A 20,721-nucleotide genomic window follows, 5' to 3' on the forward strand; every position below is an offset into this window, starting at 1 on the left:
TAAGTGATGATAGCAGCTTGCACGAAGATAGAAATGTCTGATACATACTGACACTGCACAGCAGTTTGGCATCGGTTAGTAAATTGCATAATAAACACTCTTGTAAACAAGTTAGCTTCTGCACTTCAGCTTTTAACTTCTCACAGCAGGAAAGAAAGAAAAAAATGACTTTTCAAATAACGTCCACTCAAATATTATAACAGACAGCTGCAGCTCTCTCATCTACAACCAGCTCTGCCTGTCAGATTGAATTTAACATTATCAACTTCAAGTAGTTTTATGTTTTCTTTTCTGAAAATGTCCTCACAGTAGATGAAGATTTTTGAAATAAAATACTTTTTATTTTCCTGAGGATACAGAAGAAATTTCAGACTGGTTCCCCTCAAACAGCAAACACTGGACAGCACTCAGTTTATAACCACTCAGCTCAGTGTTAAGGAGTTTAAGTGGAACTTTAAAAGGACATGTCTGTGTTAATGAACATACACTGTTGGGCTCTGCAGGGTTAAATTCTGGTGTCTGACTTAGATTTGGCAGCTTTCAAGAAATTCTATATACTATCATATATCTATTGTCACTCAAAAACTAAAGCCCTTCTTATATTGTTGTAACATTATTTTTTTTGTCTACAAACATGCATGTTAAACTGGGTGATCACAGTTTCACCTTCAAGTATCTCTAACATACTGCGAGTCAACATCGTTAATCAGAATGTTGTATTATTGTACATTGTACACTTTTAACATGTTTGAAATAAGCTGCAGCGATCTCAACACATCACACAAAGTCTGGTGAAGTCAGAGTTATATTTCTGCAGCTCCTCTTCCTCACCATCACTCCCTTCTTTTGTCTAGTCAGAGCCCTTTGTTCTTCACCTCTCAATTTACACACAAACATGTACACCAAGTTTGACTCCATAAGGTGAGGAATGTAACACTTGTTGTGCAATCAGTTGCTCAACCTCTTAACACCAAACCAACGACAGTCTTAGATTCAAGACAATAGACAAATCACAGTATTGTGTCATTGTTTATCACCAACTTTGGGCCTCTTATTCTGTAAGAAGTGTTGCCTTTGCATTTGTATTTTTGCCGATTTGTGCTCATAAAATACATGATAGTGATGCTTTGTGCTGCAGGTTGTGACGAAGCCAATCCTCTTCTTCACAGTTTAAGTACCAAAGGCCTGTGAGGACCAACAGTGGAGACAGATGGGATCTGAGGGTCTCATTCACAGCACAGCATTGAAAGAGCACAGAGTTGTGTGTTTGGTGCGGGTTGGTGACTACAGGTGCCAGTGAGAAGAAGATGTAACATTCAGTTTGAGTTATACATCCATGGGTTTTAAGACTTATCTGAAGGCAAACACTACACAGTGGATTATAACACTATGAACACATGGACGATCATTTCATTCTCTGTCAGGACAATCACGAGGTCAACAGCAGAATAACACAGGTCTTGTTGATGAGAGTCCAGCAGGCCTGGAGCGAGCTCTGGCCAATCAATCACCTTTTAAACCTTTTTGCCAGCCGACTGTGTAATTTTATTGTCTAATTAAAATGAATATGCTTCTACTGTTGTCAGAGCTTTTTCATGCAGTACCATCATCAGTTTTAAATACTGCCTCAATGAGCACGTTCACATGCGAATAATGTTGATGAGATTAAGATAATACTCTCTTACTCATACATGCTGAAACAAATGTCACACCTGTCATGTCAGCTTCTAATGTTGCATTATCTTTGTCTGGTTAAGCTGCTGACTCATGAGTAAAGTCTGCACTGTAATGCCATATAACAAGGTGAATTTGACAAATGAAGTACACATGAAGTCTGCAGGACGATTTCCATACTGCAAAGATTGGAATAAAAATCACTGGCTGCTCAGAAGTGAAGAGTTCCTTCTAACTAAAGATGGTGTATATTAAAACAAGGTAAGTACTCGTATGGTTGTTTGAGTGTTAGATTTTCACTGGTGTGTGTGTGTGTGTTTTTCTCCTCAGCACTGAAATTCATCATTCAAAGAGATCCTCCATTTTTGCAAAAGTCCCATCAGTATATAGTAGTCAATGTACTACTTCCTTCTAATAGGCTACTACAATTCTGTTAAAATCCAAAATCCACTCCCCTCTACAGTGTGTGATAAGACTGCGCTCCAAGCTTTCAGTTGTCAGTACAGTACTCATTCATCTAGACATGAAAGATCAATACAGGCGTGTTTGGGGAGAGTTGAGGACCCTGAGCTTTGTGTCTCTTGTGGGTACTGAACATCATGTTAGCAAACTGGTGTCAGAGTGAGGCAAACTGTTGGGGCAGCAGGCTCTGAGAGAGGCTGGGCTGAGGGCTTGTACAGGCACTGCTGGTGACACTGGATCCAGGACTTGGTGAAACAGGCAGGCTGGAGACCGAGGCCACCTCCCTGTCTGAGCCGTCGTCATTGTCATGATGGGAGCGGTGCTGAAGGCTGACCACCACTCTGGAGGATAAGATGGGAGAGGGCAGCCGGGAAAGGATTAATCTGGTTTGTTTATTTACTGTGCAGTGTAGAATAATCCTAACTCACTCAAATTAACACTGGTATCATGTTTAAGCCTGTTTAAACATATACATAACCTTAACAGGTATGTGTAGAATAAACATGATGGAGGATTTGTTTACTTAAAGCTGCTGTCAATGTTATACTTTTATTAAAATAAGAGTTAAACAGTAATTACTGTTACAGTGTGTGTGTGTGTGTGTACCTTGATCTGGATGGGCTGACTAGGTCTTTTCTGTGGGCTTCAAATTTAGAGATGTAGTTACACTTGGACCACTGCAGAGACACAAAGACACAATCAGTGATAAACACATCATGCTTCAACACTTCAAAACAAACGTAACTTATTCAGACAAATGTTTGTTCTTTCTCCACAGTTCCTTACCATGTGAGCAGGGTCACTGGTTCCCAGATGGACTCCTTTCTGACAGAGAGACGTCAGCAGACTGATACCTGCACATGAGACGGACATTTAACACCAGCAGTGTCAGTGTCCTCTGCCCTAAGTGAGATGAGGAGCTCCTGACATGGTTATCAGCCTCATTCTCTGTTCAGATGATTAGCAGCTTGACTCCGATATTGTCATTTTCCAGATTGTTTCTGAGTGAAGCTGAAAGTCTTTTAAAAAAAATCTCCATCTCATCAGATCTTTCAACTACATCTCAGGGTCTTCCTCAGATGAAGGTCTATGGAAGATTGAACTTATTCTGTTCTTTGTCAGGTCACGTAGTGTTCAAGTTAGTATTAACTCTATGAGAGATCCTAATATGGAGAGGGCAAGAAAAGAGGTCGGCAGATTGCGAAAAGTGTGGGACAAAGGTGACAGAACACCAAATGATGAAATGTAAAAGCCTGTACGAGTCTCCTCATTATTTTAGCAGAGCTATTTCTGAGGATCTGCAGGAGTGGAATTTCAAATGGTCTTTCATTTTGTGGTTGTAAACTGGATTGGAACTGAACTGTTTTGGGGTTGTGGGGAAAACAAAACGGACCGTTTACCAAGTGGATGAAACATCCCTCTGGGACGAGTCTTTTACACGTACACGCACACACTCACACTCACACCAATATTAAATTAAGCTATTTGTTGTTGCAGTGCGGCTGTTTTTTGGGGCACATATTTCATTGTTTTCATGGCTTGACAGAGCTATTTTATAATACTATAAATACATGATTCCAGTATTTATTATTTATTTCGCAATATATAGCGCAGAAAGGAAGTTAACATATTTTCAAATATGTTAAATCACACACACTGCTGTCTAAGTTCATTTGTCTGACTATGTTGCATCTAGTCGTCACCTTACATTACGTATTACATTAACCCACACAACCAATTTTAGATGTGCTTCCTCTCTGATACTTTGAATTTCAGTTTGCAGCCCGAAGTAAATATGCATTATATAGAGAGCCCTGCAAATATTTACTCAAATCAAAACCACTGAGAGCAATATCACTGTTGTGACAGTGCGGTACATTGAGGAACACAAATACCTTTCGTCCTGTTGTTCCAGTGCTTCTGCTCCCACTGGTCCAGCAGGATGTTGAGGTATCTCGAACACTCGAAGAAGCGAAGGTAGCGAGACGATGAAGGTGATGGGAAAATTCGCTCAAACTGTCCAAGACGAGTCAGCTCGTCTTCACTCTCTGCAAGCATGCGAACGTCCTCTGGAGTCAAGATGTCCAACACTGTGGAGAGGAAGTCCTGACAGAGACAGAGAGAAGAGGGAAAGTTGTAACTGATAGGTCACTAGTACTCATCGTCACCACCAGAATCTACACTATCATTGGTGCAGGAGTGGCACAACAGACAAGAGAATAACAACACTTGCTGTGGCTTTTTCTGAGAATGTTCATATTGTCCAACTTTGCAATAAATCTAAGTAATGTTTTACGTCAGATGAGGGAACTTTAATGTGGAACTGCTCCTTGCAACCATTTCAGCTTACTACTGACACTTGGCTGAACAAACATTCAAACTGTTTTAAAAAAGATTAAATGCATTTAATTTTAAAAATTATTTATTTCTGATGTAGTATTTTTAGTGTGTTTGTGTTCATATACCTTGTCGGCGTAGCGTTGTGTGAGGTAAAAGGCCCGTTTCACCTTCTCATCAGCAGACAGATCTGGCTTAGTCCTCTCCCTGTTCCCCCCACACAGACTGTATATATATAGACACACACACATCAACAAACAGAGGTGTTGAATAATCTATACGGTCTTTTCTGAGGCTGTAGTTTTAGTTGGATTGAATCATATTCAAAGTTGTTCCTAAATTGTGACCATCGTTAACGTGGCCCCTCGCGTGGACGGTGTGATCCTAATGGCAGCCTGTAAGGTGGACTAACTCCAACCTACCTGCTGGTGGAGCTGGAGGCACTACTGCAGGGGGCGATCACATCTTCTCTTTGGGGAATACGGAAGCCAGCAAGGTTCAGGAGGTCTCTGATCATCTGACCTTTGATGGAAACATCCAGTGCTGTGTTGGAATGGAGGCTGGACCAGAGAAACAACAGTTACAAATCTGAAAACAGCTAGATCCAATTATTATGTGTGTCTATATACTTCCATGTAATTGTTGACAAAAAATATACATTAATAAATACTGAAACATCCTTACTTCTGCATACAACCACAGTATAGCCTGTTATAAACAGTTTACCAAATGGTTTCTGTTACCAACCATGGTTACCAAATGGCAACAACAGCATGGGTGCTCCACTTTGTAAGTCTGTGTGTTTTACCTTGGTGATATGTTGACCTCCAGGATCCAGGGTTTGAGGTTCTCATCCAGCATGATGTCAAAGCCGAACAGCTCGTGGCAGCTGTAAGGCGTCTTAACGTTCATCTTCAGCAGACTGTTAACGTACGGTTCGGAGCTGATGACCAACACACAGGAGGGAGATTAGAGCTCATTTCATAATGGTTATTATTTAACCATTTCAAAATAGATCTCTAGTCATCCTCCACTACAGCTCTGCATTTCTTAGACTTTCCGACCTCTACCTTCTTCTCTACACTCTCTACATGAAAAAAAACTTGTTAATGAAGATCATGTCAAAAACACACACACGCAGAAAGTCCTGAGAAAACTGGCAATGTCTTAAACTGAAATGTTGCCATTTTTTACCACCAGTGACCACACGGACAGCACGTTTATACAGACAGATTGTCAATCAGCACACTTTCATTTAAGAGGGGTTGATTGCTCTGCTTCAAACACACACTTCTTGTTAAGACCGAGGAACATCTGGTCATGATGCTAAATCAGCAAAAATCCCACTTCACTAAATCAATCAACAAGAAGAAACAATGCAAACAGAACATTACATATGCAGTTTTGCAGCCAATGAATGACTGAATGGGCAAACTTACGCAATGATGGTTTTGATCACAATGTCTTTAATCTTCTCCCAGATCAGAGTGGTGTTGACCCCCCTAACACCAAGATACTGCCACAAGGCCTTCAAAGCCCTGAAAACCAAACACAAACACACATTTTGTTGTAGTTTGGAAACAAGTGCTCAGAATGACATACAAATTAATAATAGCAAAGATGAAAGGAGCAACATGAACACAATTGAATAATTATTCATTCTCTTTCTTTTCTTACTCTAAATTTTGATGTGAACTTGTACAAAGTGTTGGCCCACAACCCTACTTTCCAACCTGACACACACACGCACACGCACACGCACACACACACACACACACACACACACTTCCTTTCACTTCCTATTTTACCCACTGACTCTTCTATAGTCTTCCTCCCCCATTCCATGCTTGCTTCTCTTTAAATATCCACCATCCACCTTCATGCTTTTGTGATTCAAACACAAATCTTTCCTTTCTGTTACCATTTGTGTCCCTGGCAGGCCTTATCGTCGCTGTTGGTCTGGTACTCAGAGTTTTTCTTGTTGACGCTGTAGTTGGTCAGGTGCATAAACTTGTTACTCAGAGTCTTCATGGAAGACGAATACCTTCAGAGGAGAAACACACGAGATTAAGTCAAATATGACCTCATTCATCAGCTCTGAATTCTTATTCAAAATGTCAACAATGAAACATATTGATTTTTTAGATCATACATTTTTATATATCACATTTGTAAACATATCTCCCTAGATCCTATGACTTTTTCCTGCTTAAATGACAGACTTTATACTATGGTTCTATTTTACCTGAACTAATCTACAGTATTTGGGTTTGTCACTGTGTGCAGAAAACTTACTTGCAGCTGGCAAATCGAACCAGTCCGTCAGAGAAGATGTAAATTCGGAGCGGGTCGTAGGATGTCACGTAGACATAGATCCGCAGGTCAAACTTGTTACCACTGATGAGGTAGGGCTTGTGCAGGTACCTGCAAAATACAACCAGAAAAAAAAAAAAAGGTACAGTAAATGCTCTCTGGCCTACTAACTTTACGATACTAACCATTCCCAATCTATTCTAGGCTACTTACTTCTGGACCAGTAGGGGTCTCTTGCGCGGCATCTGGCTCCACTTGTGGATGACCTGGATTCCTATTCCTCTGGCTGACGCAGGCTATTACAGATAAGAGGAAAAAAAAATGATTTATACAAAACATACATTTATTTAAACTTCAACATATTCTTCAATCCTCACAATCTGAACGGCTCATTTGGAACATTAATTATTCACCAAACAACCTTGTTTCAGCTTTTGGAGCAATTAAAGCCAATCATCATCATCATCATCATCATTATTAGACAACACAACAAATTATCTAGCAATTGAAACTGTCACCTCATAATTTCACTCTTACTGCTGTTTGCTTGCAGCCAAAAAATCAAAAACACAACTTTGAGTTGAGTCTATTTTTTTCCCTCATGTGTTGAGACTGACTTGTTTTTGGCACTTTCACAAGTAAACTAACAAAATGATTGTCTAACATACAGGTTTGATGATCCATTTCTGCCTGGAGCCACTGTCCTCCCAGGCCTTGCGCAGCAGCTTGATGTCCTGAGGCAGGACGAAGGTCCGAGGGAAAAAGCTGAACTCTTGTTTGCCAAAGCGAGACTGCATTTTGGACAGATTCCTCCACAACCGGTCCTTTCTGCCAATCTGAAAGGTTCCTGGGAAGTGGTTCAACTAGGACAAAAGAAACACAAATGCAGCCAGGTTTAACTTGCAGCAGACAAGTTCTTTGCTTTAACTTATCATTCTGAAGTAAATACTGAATGCACAGTGTAATGGCTGTAAAAAATCTGCGTGTAGATTGGTTCCCTATGCTATTCAGCCCGTCACTGGGCTGGATTTTCCCGCAAAATTAAGGTCAAATTACTACACAAAGGAAACGTGTCTGTCACTGCGCAACTAAAACAGGAAAAGGCATTGTTTTCCCCGGTCACTATCCCCAGCTAACAGTGGAACAACTGGAATAAATGTGGAAACTCTACACCGCAAAAGAAAAAGAACTCCACTGATGGAGGAAGCAAAGAAGGTAAAGAGGGAGAGTGATAGAAACTGAGGTAAAACAAGAGTGATGGACGAGCATTCACTCGACGGAGAGCACCCTGGTGTTGAGTCAAGTCTGTTCCCCTACCACCGGGACTCAAGCCAGTTCAAAACCAGCATTCTTTCTACTAGACCAGTGAGTAACAAAACCTACTCATTAATACAATACTTTTCATCGCACTGAGATCAGGGTGTCTAGATCAAATTGGGATACTTATGGTTGTTTTTTGCTTTGGACATTAGCATTATGCTAATGCTTACTTTGCAACAGCTGCACCAACAGTTATACCACAGGGAAAACACTGGGAGGAGGGAAAGTCGAAAATGTGTCTATGTCTGCCTTCAATAGAAATCTGGAGAAAACGTAATTTGATAAAGTGAATTCTTCTGAAAGCATGAGCAGGAATAAGTAGTGTATCTACAGTTTTTCACCTTCTGGTGCTCTCCGATGGCCTTGAAGCCAGGAGACTTCATGTGGTGTCCCCAGCAGCCCAACCAGTCGTGGCTTTCTACATGAACGACAGAACGACAAACAGGTTTTGATCATCGTGAACAAATTTCACAATGCATTTACATTTCAGCTTGTGCAAACTATCACATCCATTTACAGCGACATTATTCATAACATCAGTCAGTCGTAAAGACTGTTTACCAGTTTGATGTTTAACAGATATCATTTGTACATCATGGTCATCTCTGTCTATGATTTAACAGTTTCTGAATTATGCTTATGTTATCTTGGCAGCAGCTCTCACCGACACACATACACACACACACACACACATACACTTACTCTTGGTGACTTTGAAGTGTGACCTGGCGATGGTGTGTTTGACAACATTTGGCGTGACGGTGCTCATCTTCCACTTTAACAGTCGTCTTTGTTCTGCAGGCAGCAGTTCCACTGCAGAGCACACAACACAAAAGCCGTATGTACTTTACAGCTATACTTTTCAATAATACCCAGTATACCCACACAGACAGAAGGCAAAATGCAAATATTGAATAGTTTACAGCACCTACTGAAGATAATTTACATGTTGGTATGAAATGTAAACTGTGCAATCAAATAATTAGTTTAATAAAACAATCACAAATGTTCTTTCTACTGAACTCCACCTGAACGAATCACTGCACAGAAGAGAGTGCATCACTATTGAGCTAGCTAACAGTACAACTCAGCAGAGGAGGACGCCATTAATGTTTACATCTGTCTCAAGCATGGGCCTCTTGTTCGTGAGTGAAAGCTCTCTTCCTTCTACTCAGTGTTTCAGTTGGCGGGGCTGGTTAAGTAGAAGGAAAATAGTTCCTACATGAAATTGCTCACAACAAGATCTGTGGATTATCTTGAGTTAAAAGCCTTCTCACATCAAGCACATGTTTTCATCAGAAAAATTTGCACAGAAATAAAAAAATAAAAAAATAGAAGATTTTATGGGTCGTTATTAACGTATGCACACCGCTGCAGAACATTCTAGTCGGGGAATAAAATACTGGGACAGATTTCCGCCTGTGGCAATATAAGTTTAACCAATGGAAACCCTTGTTTCAGCTGATGTCCACACACAGCTAGGATACAATGAGGATGGTAATATAGCTGATATTCACATGATTATGTTATATGTTAGTCACAGAAAGGGGCTTTTGGGGTCCAGGGGTAACTTACTGGACCTCGTTCATAAAACAAATCTGGTTGTGAAGTGTAGTTATTAACATCTACACAAAGGGGAGCAGGAACGAACATGGAACAGGGCACCGCGGATAATTCGCACTGGACCTGGTGTGCGTAGTTGTCATTAATGACATTAATGGAGATTATCTATTACCAAGAGATATCTCAATGGCTGACATCTCCAAAACTTTGCAATTCACACCAAAACAACAGCTACGAGGGAAAATATGTATTTTTGATTTTAGGGTAAACTGTTCCTTTAAAAGAGGTAAAGCTAGCTTAAAGTCAACTGTCACTGTGTTGAGCTGTGTGGTGATTTTTGAAGCTGACTAACAGCTTTGATAACAGACATCCCTTCATTCTGTTCATCAGTCTCACACTCACACTCTCCTGTAACACTCTTATACTCTTAAATATTTTTGTCTGCTTGGGCTTGCCATCTTTTCTATATATGCTGTCAATGAAACTAGTAAACTGTGATTTTGTTGTTTTGTTCTGTACATGCGACATCTACTGCATGTCAGTCAGTGCTGGGAGAGGGATCCTCCCTTGTGGCTCTTCCTGGCGTTTCTTCCATTTTATTTTCTCTGTAAATAGTTTTTTTTTAATATGGCCAGTTTTTCCTCACTTGAATCGAGGGTTTAAGGACAGAGGATGTCGTTCACTGTATAGATTATAAAACCCACTGAGGCAACTTGATTGTGATTTTGGGCTATATGAATAAAATTGATTTGATTTGATCTGATTTGATCTTCTTCGTTCTTCTAACGTGACGACGTGGTGATGGTTACAATCAGGATGTAAAATTAACTTTTCTTTCCACTGGCCAAATGCCTAGTGGATGTTCAAATTTTACCAGCATGTAGCTCATGGCCGGTGCTTATTTTGAGCTCTGATTGCTTAAAACTGGCAGGTCAGCTCTCTAAAACTGGGTTAACAACTGTTAGAGCTACTATCTGTTTCACACAACAGAACACATGAGACAAGCGTGTCCTGACCTTTCTCACTGGCGGTGCTGAAGTAGAGTGTTGGAGGGATGAGGGGGAACAAACTGGGAACCAAAGCTGGTCTCTCCTCTCGATCATCTTCAGCCCCCAATGACATCGGCTCCTCAACACTGAGAGGAAGTGAAGACACATCAGTGATTAGTGGACATCCAAACACATGCCGCCACATCAACGTACCAACAGTACTGTACAGAGCGACATTAAACAACACATATTTACTTTTTATGTGTTGCAAACCAGTGAATTCTGCCTAGAATGACTGTTCAGTGTTTGTTTCTGCTAAAGACCGTCTGTCTTTGGCAGACACGGCTCTTCTTAGCTGTTACTATTAAACGAGCAAAATGCAGTCTCACAACAAAATGAAAAAGTAATGCAGCTAGAGTTATGGTCACCCACTTCCAACTAACGGAAGTTGGCATCGAGTCACCACTGTGGTTTGTAACAAAAGTCGATCCTGGGCTGGATGGGGGATCATTTGCACCAAGCACTCGTAACACGATGCTTCTGTGAATTTGACCTCACACAGAGAGTACAAGCACAGTTTGACACTGTCCAGTAATTTAAACATTTACAGATTCCTGAGCTTTTTCGAAATGAACACCATTGATCACATCAGAGAAAAAAAGAAGAAAATAATGAGAATTCACACTCAAAATAAAACCCACTCACATGACAGTCATATAGAAAGGAAGGAGAGACGGATAAACCGATGGATGAAGGAACAGGTGATGGTGCTATCCTCTTTCAAATATTTCTTCCTTGATAAAATCCCTCCACCACAGACAGGTATACAATGGCATTAGACTAGGCTAACTTAACACTATACGATACATACAGGAGCTATAGCATTCAGGAAAGGTGGGGGTGGGCTGGGGTGGGGGTGTAAATGAACACATAAACAAATCAGCTGGTTGTGGGAAAAAAAGGTGACAATAGCGCTCCCTATCCAGGCTGTTTTAGCAAAGAATCAGCTGCCAGTCTTTGGTAGGGAGTTCTACTGTTGAGGCCATCACAGTGGAGAACAATATGAAGCACAATGCAGCGGACCTTTCCACCATGCTCTGCTGCTTTCAGCCTCTTTCAACAATGCAGTGAGAGAGAATGAAAGAGAGACAAAGAGTCCACAGGATCTCATGGATATATATGTTTTAAGCCATTTCAGGAGACCAATCAGAAACAAGGATAGTATGTTGGGCGGTCCAAGGAAAGCATGGTGGCATTTTGAACTGGACTGTAAGATGCTCAAATTAAGAAGTTGTCTAGGACGCAGGTTCATGTTGTCTTTTCAGGCTCATAAATGGCCTTAACATCAAAAGTATGTCTTTTAAATTGACAAAAATTTTAACTGATTATTATTTACTCAAGAGTGACTCCCACATTTCAGCGGGCACGTCTGCGTCGCAACCATTCTGGACAGTGCTTGTGGTCCCACCAGCTGCGCCACGGCACGCAGAAGTGTCCCAGACGCGGTTCTCTGCCCACACCGAGTCTATTTTTGACATATACGGACAGAAGCCACGTCAAGCTGCACAGAGCTTCAGGTGGATTTTCAAAACAAAACACCCCGAGCAGACTCGTGACCTACAGCACAACAACGGCGGAATATTAACAAAAAACACAATTAAAATAGACAAAAACAAAACGATTTAACTATGAAGCCCATTCAACCACAGCAGCAGTACAGACATCAAGGAAAAAAATAAACACAGTCTGAGCAAGTCAACGATTTCAGGCAGGCATAACGCTCTGCATCTGAACCGCTCCCAGTGGTTCTCTCCAAAAACCATGTCAGACAAACATCAGAGAATTTTTATGAAAACCTTCAAAGCCCCTGAACAGAAGAATTAACTTTTGTGTGGTTACAGAGTCTTACCCAGAAAGCAGAGCGATGGATGCTGTGGATGAGGACGAACAGTCTGAATCATCTAAAGACAACAGAGGACAACCAAAATCAGTCTACATCATTAAAGAACAAAATGACCGGCTGACTAAAGGCAGCTGAGAATGATGACGGTACATTTTTGGTACAGTCGGTGTGTGTGTGTGTATTTTAACATCTTACTGTCGTCACTACAGGCATTTTCCAGCTCATCAGGTAGCTCCTCCTCAACTCCATCCACCTGCATAACACACTCCTGGCTGAAACCATGAAGCCAAATATTCAGGGTGAGATTTAAAAGAGCAAAAAGAAGACCAAAGAGAAAGAAAGAGAAAAGACGAACTGCAGAGAAGCAGAAGAGCAATTAACCATCGCTCACCCAGACAGCTGATTCTCTCCAGCCACACATTCTTCTATAGGGGAGGGTGAGGAAGGGAATGGAGATGAAGATCCCTGCCTGGTAAGGTGGATTGTGGAGATCTGAGTGGTCACGGAGCCCACCAAGGCTCCTGAAGGACAGGAGGCCACATCTACGAGGGAAAGAACCGTCATTTATCGAGAGTTTGTAATGGTTTCATCCTAGCTACTACGAAACTTATTTAGATTTTAACACTCTGATTTCACTCACTGACCGACTGATTTGAATGACAGTGACCAAACAACCAAGTAGCACAGAATCAGCTTCAAATTGAGCTAAATCCTAACTGGTGAAGAGAAGACATCACCTGCCGACAGAGTCCCGCCCACTTCAAACCAGCAGGAAGCGCACAAAGAAAAAAGATAAAAAACTGAACTCTCTCAGGTGAAATAACCCAAACTGTTCAACCTTTAGTAGGAAGTACTCATGTATGATCCCATTTGTCATGGTAGGAAACTGACAAAAAAAGAAGAAAAAGGCATCGTTACACATTGTTTAAAGGTGTTGCAGAGAAGGAAATTACTTCCTTTCTCCTGAGCACACACTAAAGTGAGATGTGGTGTCCTTATCTGCTAGATAACTGCTGCTGTCTACACATGTCTGTCTGTCTGCTGATGAAAACATAACCCAAATTTCTTAAAGCCCCACTGTATTTTAGTATTTTTATATTTTCCAAGTCATTTCCTGACAATGTTGATGAGCCACAATGTAAAAAATTAAGCTGCTGCTGATCATTCTCCAATCTCGGCTTATATGGTGTTACAGGTCTGACCATGAATAAACTCTGCAGCTCAATACAAACAATACAGAAGATAAACTTATGTTTGAATGAGAGCTATCGCTGTCCTGAGCCTCTTTGTTTCCCTGTTATAGCCAGCTTGTGTTCATCAGCAGACAGACAGACATGTGTAGACAGCAGCATGTTATCTAGCAGATAAGGACACCACATCTCACTTTCGTGTGTGCTCAGGAGAAAGTTGTAATTTATGCAGTTTCCTTCTCTGCAGCACAACCACTTTTGCAGAGCTACTTTTTTTTTAAGCTGTAAACGATGTGTAACGATGCCTTTTTCTTCTTTTTTTGTACACGCAGAACAGACCAATAGGAGACCAAGAGGAGATATTTGCTGAATATGACAAAAATAGTTTATTGGATTAGAACTGCTGCTCCTTTGAGGTGTCATTGCTTTGGCGTCTGATCTTCAGCTCAGTATTACATTTTTGCCATCCATGGTATGTAACTGATCATTCAGATTACCTGTGATGTCATCCAGCAGTGTGGGCTGCTTCTCCTGGGTGGCACTGACACTGGCACTGAACACACTTGGCGTGGGGCCGTTTGGCGAGGGACTGGCTACTGGAGGACCGCTTCTTCTGCATGTGGACAAGGTGTTTTTTTCTAGTGGACACTGAATTGGCTTATTTAGGTCTGGGGATGCTGTCGTATGGGGCCTGCGGTTCGTAGTTGCTACCACCACTGCTGGGGGACCACCTCTGACCAGCAGCTGATTGTTTAAAGCAGTAGTTGTTGTGCAGCTGTTGTGTGTCTGACTGCATTTTGTTGCCAGTTTAGCTGAATGGCTCCTCCTTGTAGTTGTTGTTGTTTCTCTTGTTGTGCTTCTTATCTCTACTTTTGTGCTGTCACAGCTGGAGGCATCCTTTCCCCCTGCTGCCCCCTGATGTTCACAAAGAGTAAGGCATTGAGGAGGCACTGATGGCAGAGAGGAACAGTCTGCAATTTCAAGCTGAGAAGACAAAACGAGCAAAGGTCAGATATGGAGGAGGCAGTAAGTGGACAACATTTAAAAGACTCTGGAACACCAACATCATCAGTAATTATAAGGCCTGGTAATGCACTATTTAGACAGCTTCAGCTCGATGGTACTGATATAAATGAGAAAGCTAAGTTTTTCAGCATGGGTATGTGTGTGCAACAACTCCACAGCATTCAGTAAAATCAATGGTCTGTTGATCTTTACAAATCCATCCAGATGTGTCTAACAATGGCATAGCCGTCAGTGCTGAAAAAAAAAAAAGTTTAAATTGAACAGAATCGTTACCTTAAAATCGAGGTAAAATCGTTACCTGCGTGGTGAAGATTGAAAGCTCATCTCTGTCTTTATTTTTTTATTATTTTTAATCGAAATTGTGACACTCCTGGTTCTACATGAACAGCAGGAGCTCCACAAATCGCCCTCAAGCAGCCAAATGTCTGTCATTTCTTTTTCTTTTCTACATTCTTATGTATGAATCTAAGCCCCACTGAGGCAAATATTTGTCTTTTAATTAATATATATATACTGTAAAATAACAACAAACACAAAAAACAATCTTCCTCGGAACGGATTCCTCCAACTAGCTCTTTGTTTTTTTTTTATGGGAGCTGTGACCAGGATGCATACAAGTTGAAGGTAGATGTAATGTAATGGTGACACATGAAACCTAGTTTAGCATTTCTATACTGCAATTTCTTGCTAACCGGGTGTCTATTTTCTCAGCCTCGCCCACTGATTCATCAGTCTAGCTCTGTATGAGACCATCATTTTTCACTGTATTGTCTCCAAATCGCTTTGACTTTTCGATTTTAAGGTAACCATTTGATTCAATTGAAACATTTTCTTTTTTTCAGCACTGATGGCTATGCCACTGTTTGACACATCTGGATGGATTTGTAAAGATCAACAGATCATTGATTTTACTGCTGACAACTATTTACTTTTTCAAATTCCTAATTCAAATGACTGGGGTATTTTACAACCTGGTGGCTTTTTGCAGGTTAGGGTCAGACAAGTCCAAATAATCTTCATCAAAAGTAAAGATTCCAGAGTTAAACAAAAAAATACCAGCCTTCAGTGACTGAACGATAAACAACAAATGATGGCGTGGTGAAGATTGAAAGCTCATCTCTGTCTTTTTTTTAAAATTATTATTTTTAATCGAAATTGTGACCCTCATGAACAGCAGGAGCTCCACAAATCACCCTCAAACAGCCAAATGTCTGTCATTTCTTTCTTTTTCTTTTCATCATTATAGTCAATCTGTACTAAGACAAACACTGTGAGTATCTAATATTAACAGTTTAAAATCCAACTGTGTTGCATGAATGTCTTTTTTTTTTCTTGGGAAAATGCTCTGCTGAGGCTTCCACATTGCGAGACATCAATACTCACCATCGATTTGTTAGTTTGCTGCAGGGAGGGCCGTCCTTTGAGGAACAGGTCTTGATGACAAACTGACAAGAGAGCCTTCAATCCCAATGGTGCCTCACCAGTGGCAGCCTGATGTCTGCTCATTAGTAAACCGTTTCCATGTTCAGAGGTTTGGAGCAACAAACCTTTCTGCACAGTGCCAGTCAGCAGGCCATTAAATCCAGTCTGGCATTCATTCTTGGCAATGGAGGAAGGGGCACTGGTCTCTGTGAGGATGCTACCAGCCTGCTTCAGCCCTGCTGCCAGTACCTGGTTCGGGATTTGAGTCCCATTAACTGTTTGTGGCAGGTTTGGAGACCCATCTGGCACAGCAGTGAATTGGCTTTGGGTGTTGGTTTTATTTCCGTCCCCATTTTCCGCAGATGGGGCCACTGTTGTCTGCCTTAAGGGGGATAAGGATGAGGCAACATTAGAGGAGGGAGGTTTGGCTTGGTCCTTTCTCCTGGATAGCTCTAGAGAAGTCTGACTAAAAGGCACTTTAGTGGCCGCAACGCTCTTGGCATGTGTACTGACAGAGGTTGTAGTGGTGGGACTATCTGCGTTGGAGCCAGTCCGAAGCTTCCCCCCACCCCAGGGGGAGGACTGGTTGGTGGGCATGGCACCACCCAACGAAGAAGTGGTTACTTCCAAAGGACAGAGGTCTTGGGTGGAGATCGACAGGCAGGGTAGTAGTTAACAGCTGAGACAAACCAAAGCCTGAGGTGGAGGAGGGTTCCCCTGTTTGTCTTTGTAGATCCCCTCTCGACAAGTAGTTTTGTCTAGGAATGATTTCTGAGATGTCAGCTCCAGTTGAACAGAGTTGAAAATGTTATGTTGGTCAAAGTAGGTTGACTACAAGTTCTTGATGAATCCTGAACAACAGTAAACATAACTGCCGTCAAAGCTGCAGTGACAGCAGTGAGACAATTGAACCTAGCATCTGTCAGAGTGGACAGTGTTAGCGGGTAGCTATACAGACTTATAAGCCCTCACGCGAGGCTCAGACAAGCAGGCACATGAGGCTTTCTTCCTGAGGAAAAGTGGTCCACACGCTAACAGTCACGCCTGGAGTTTGATATGACACGGAGGCCAAGTCGAGGTGTCTTGAGGCTGATGGAGACTGGTTCTCTTCCTTCTTCTCAACAACACGGGATGAAATCACGCCAAGGTATCAGGTCTTGGAGGAGGAAGTGGTGTCCGTGGAGTTCTCATTCCTTCCTCAGTTGACTCACGGGAGGCGATAAACCAACAGACTTCACCTCTGAAACTACAGAAGAGGAGGAGCAGAGTCAGTCTCAGAGAAAACTGATTTCTGACAGTACAGTGACCACCAGCTGTTTGGAAACAGTCATGTCATCATTTGAGAGGCAGATCAAGGATGTAGTCTAATTAAACAACCGTCACTACTGTGCTACCACAGGGGAAACATGGACGATAATGCTAAAATCACACTTTGGCTGTTTATTAACTAGTTTGAAGCCCCCTTTCAACAATAGCTACTCACTCGAACTACACTAGAAAGGTTGATGTTGTGATGCTTCAGTGTGTTTAGTTTTGTGATACACATCCATCCAGCCCAACAGGGAACAGATGTAAGTCCTACAGTGTGTGTAGTATTGTAAGATACTGTGTCAATGAAATCGCCACTTCGCTGAGAGAGTTAGCAAAGTGAGTAAGCTAACGTTAGCCTGAGTCACTAAAGCAACGTACCATACAGGGATCATATTGTCGTTACAGGTGTGTCTAGTAGTTTGTCATCATTCTTTAATCATGTCTGTTGAACTTTGTGTTAGCAGACATGGTACCGGGGGCTGAAACCTGCCGACACTGCTGTCAGAGTGTAGTTTCACGTGTGTGCGCTTACAGAGCACGTTTCACGCTTAGCTTCAAGTTAGCTCGTTAATGTTAACTAAAGCTCTGTTGTACCACACTGACTTTGACATTATTATTACTGAAAAGAGAAGCAACATTCATCCCTACAGAACCGAGCTGACAGCTAACTACTCCCCAGTAATATTACACGAAGGAAGCTTATAACCGTCTGTTTACCCTGCTCGGCGTTACCGTTAGCTTAGCAACAGCCAACACAACGCTGTCTGACAGACGCCACAGTATCAGCGATAAAAACCCGGCCCTGCCAAGAGTTTACACACATATATTCATACCTGCATCGTCCCCTGTTGTGCCCTTAACATGTTCCATTGATTTGGCGAGCGGCTACTCATCAGTTTCTCACTTTGCTGTAGCTAGGTGAAAAAATCGAGTGGAGCATCATGGCCAAAGATCGTCTATGGCACAGGAGCCACTCAGATGAATCGCCTCGCTTCAGGTTAGCTTCCGATCAGAGCGCCCCCTACTGGTTCACAGCACCGGCATTAAAGGAGCACTGTGTAGTTCTGGAGAAGGAAATCAAACTCAGATTTTTAATATTTACAATATTAATGAGTTAATAATACAAATTCTGATTTTTTTTCCCCATTAGTGAATAAACAAGCTGTTGTCAGAGTAAAATAAGGTCCCACAACACTGTTTGAAGCTAGAAAGGTGGCAGGGGCCGCCACATATAAACAAAGTAAAACAATATGAAACCGTGTTGTCCTTTAAGGTCAGTTTGTTTATTCAGTTATGAAAACAAAGAGAGTGTTTATTGAGTTTATTTAGGATTCAAAAAACTCATCATGAAGATATTTCTCTTCTGATTAAAATGTATTCCATAAAAATACAGAGTGCTCCTTTAATTAAGTGTTCATCTTTTGTGATCTTATGTTTTAAAATTGTCATCATCCGAAACAAGTTTTCCTTTAATAAGTAATCCTAGAAATTAATCATTACAAATGATAATATCAGTTTAACAGTTAGAGTGACACATTGAATTGTTGAATAAAGTCAATATATTTCAGAATATCTGAGTATTTGGTTTGTCCCTTTTTAATTTAATGACAGCATGCACTCATCTGCATGGACTCCACAAGTTAGTGCAAAACCTGCTGACTCATGTTATCCCAGTATGATGTGACGGTGTTCCACAAAGCCTATTGTGATCTCACAGAATGGTTGGCTTTCTCAGTCTTCAAGGTCTTCAAGTAGGTGTGTCAAAGTTTTGAGGTGTATGAATCCTTCTCCTCAAAGGTCAAACCAGAGGGTGGAGCACATACACCCTTCTGTTACTGCCATAAATATACAACTCTGATTCATCAGTAAAAAGACTTTTTTTAAAGTCATCCACTGTGAAATTCTGGTATTTCTTTGCCCACCTCAAGTGTTTGTCCTTGTTTCTATACTGAGAAGTGGTTTAGAAACGGCTCCACATCCCCTGAGACTCTGCAGGACAGCCTTCTGACAGTGACAACACAACAAAACATAAATAGCATAAAATAAATAAAAAGGTAATAATAATAATAATAATAATAATAATAACAATAATAGGACTATACACTACATATAGTATTTGCCTCTCTCTTACAAATATGACCAAGGAGGACAACATGATAATCAAGAGATGAAAAGATTTGATTGTACAGAACACAAGTGTAAATTGCACAGGTGTAGCAATATAGCTGTGATGTTGAGGTAATAGGTTTCGGAATAAAAGATCTGTGGTATCGCTCCTTCCTGCAGTGAGGAGGTAACAGTCTGCTGCTAAAGGCCCCCACAGTGTCATGCAGGGGATGAGAGCCACTGTCCATGGCATCCTCCTCTCACCCACCTGCTCTATGGAGTCCAGAGGACAGTCCAGGACAGAGCTGGCCCTCCTGACCAGCTTATTGACTCTTTTTCTGTCCCTCTCAGTGCTTCCAGCTTCCTGCAGAGCAAACTACACTACAGTGTCACAGGATGTTCTGAGCAGTGTCCTGCACACACCAAAGGACCTCAGTCTCCTCAGCATGTGAAGACAGCTTTGGTCCTTTATGTGCAGGACATTTGTATTGTCCGACCGCCCAGGTGTTTGTGTGGTCCCACCCTGTCAATATCAAATCCCTGGATGTTCAATGTAATTTGGGGCACTTTCCTCTGAAAGTCTATCACCATCTCCTTTGTCTGATTGCGACTGAGGGTGTAGGTGAAGGTGAATGTGCACTGTCCACACACTGTCGCCCTAGAAACCTTTAGTCCAGCCATGATTTGATGCTGAGAAAACCTCTCTCTGCTTAGAATAACAATTTGACTTTCTTTCAATTCAGAGATGAATCACCAGAATACTTAATTAAAAGACAGTTTCTGCAGAAAGTGAAACTTGGTTCCACTTTGGTGTGATTGACTTTCTTGCATTTTATAGTCCACACATATATATCCATAACAATACAAGTTTGCAGTAGACAGGTGTTGTAGAGGGACTGAGGCAAGGAGCCCTGGCCTCACATGAAAATGTATATCGAAATGTTTTAATTAAACATTGAAGGTTGTGGTCAAAAGAAACAAAGCTATATATATATGTATATATATATATATGTATATATATACATATATATAGCTTCAAATCTATTCAAATCAAAGAGATGAAGAAATATTACCTTAACAATTTGAAATTTTTGGGTAGCATTCT

At 41.3% G+C, this 20,721-nt stretch overlaps 1 protein-coding gene across 1 annotated transcript; it reads right to left on the reverse strand.

Annotated features, from left to right (window-relative positions):
* Nucleotides 1-319: 319 nt before the first annotated feature.
* ttll4 (tubulin tyrosine ligase-like family, member 4) lies at nt 320-18,459 on the reverse strand. Its single transcript, XM_073473912.1, has 21 exons — nt 18,344-18,459; nt 16,161-17,445; nt 14,249-14,735; nt 12,953-13,103; nt 12,757-12,833; nt 12,568-12,619; nt 10,686-10,804; nt 8,809-8,919; nt 8,448-8,524; nt 7,455-7,649; nt 7,000-7,082; nt 6,769-6,897; nt 6,395-6,517; nt 5,913-6,011; nt 5,282-5,416; nt 4,896-5,033; nt 4,602-4,698; nt 4,032-4,242; nt 2,923-2,990; nt 2,743-2,813; nt 320-2,477 (listed from the first exon to the last, which is right to left on the reverse strand). Exons 2-21 carry the CDS (start codon nt 16,794-16,796, stop codon nt 2,291-2,293), a joined length of 3,246 nt encoding a protein of 1,081 aa, XP_073330013.1. The 5' UTR covers nt 16,797-17,445; nt 18,344-18,459; the 3' UTR covers nt 320-2,290.
* Nucleotides 18,460-20,721: the final 2,262 nt, after the last annotated feature.

This window comes from Pagrus major, chromosome 9 (genome assembly GCF_040436345.1).
Source record: "Pagrus major chromosome 9, Pma_NU_1.0".
NCBI classification, from domain to species: Eukaryota; Metazoa; Chordata; class Actinopteri; order Spariformes; family Sparidae; genus Pagrus; species Pagrus major.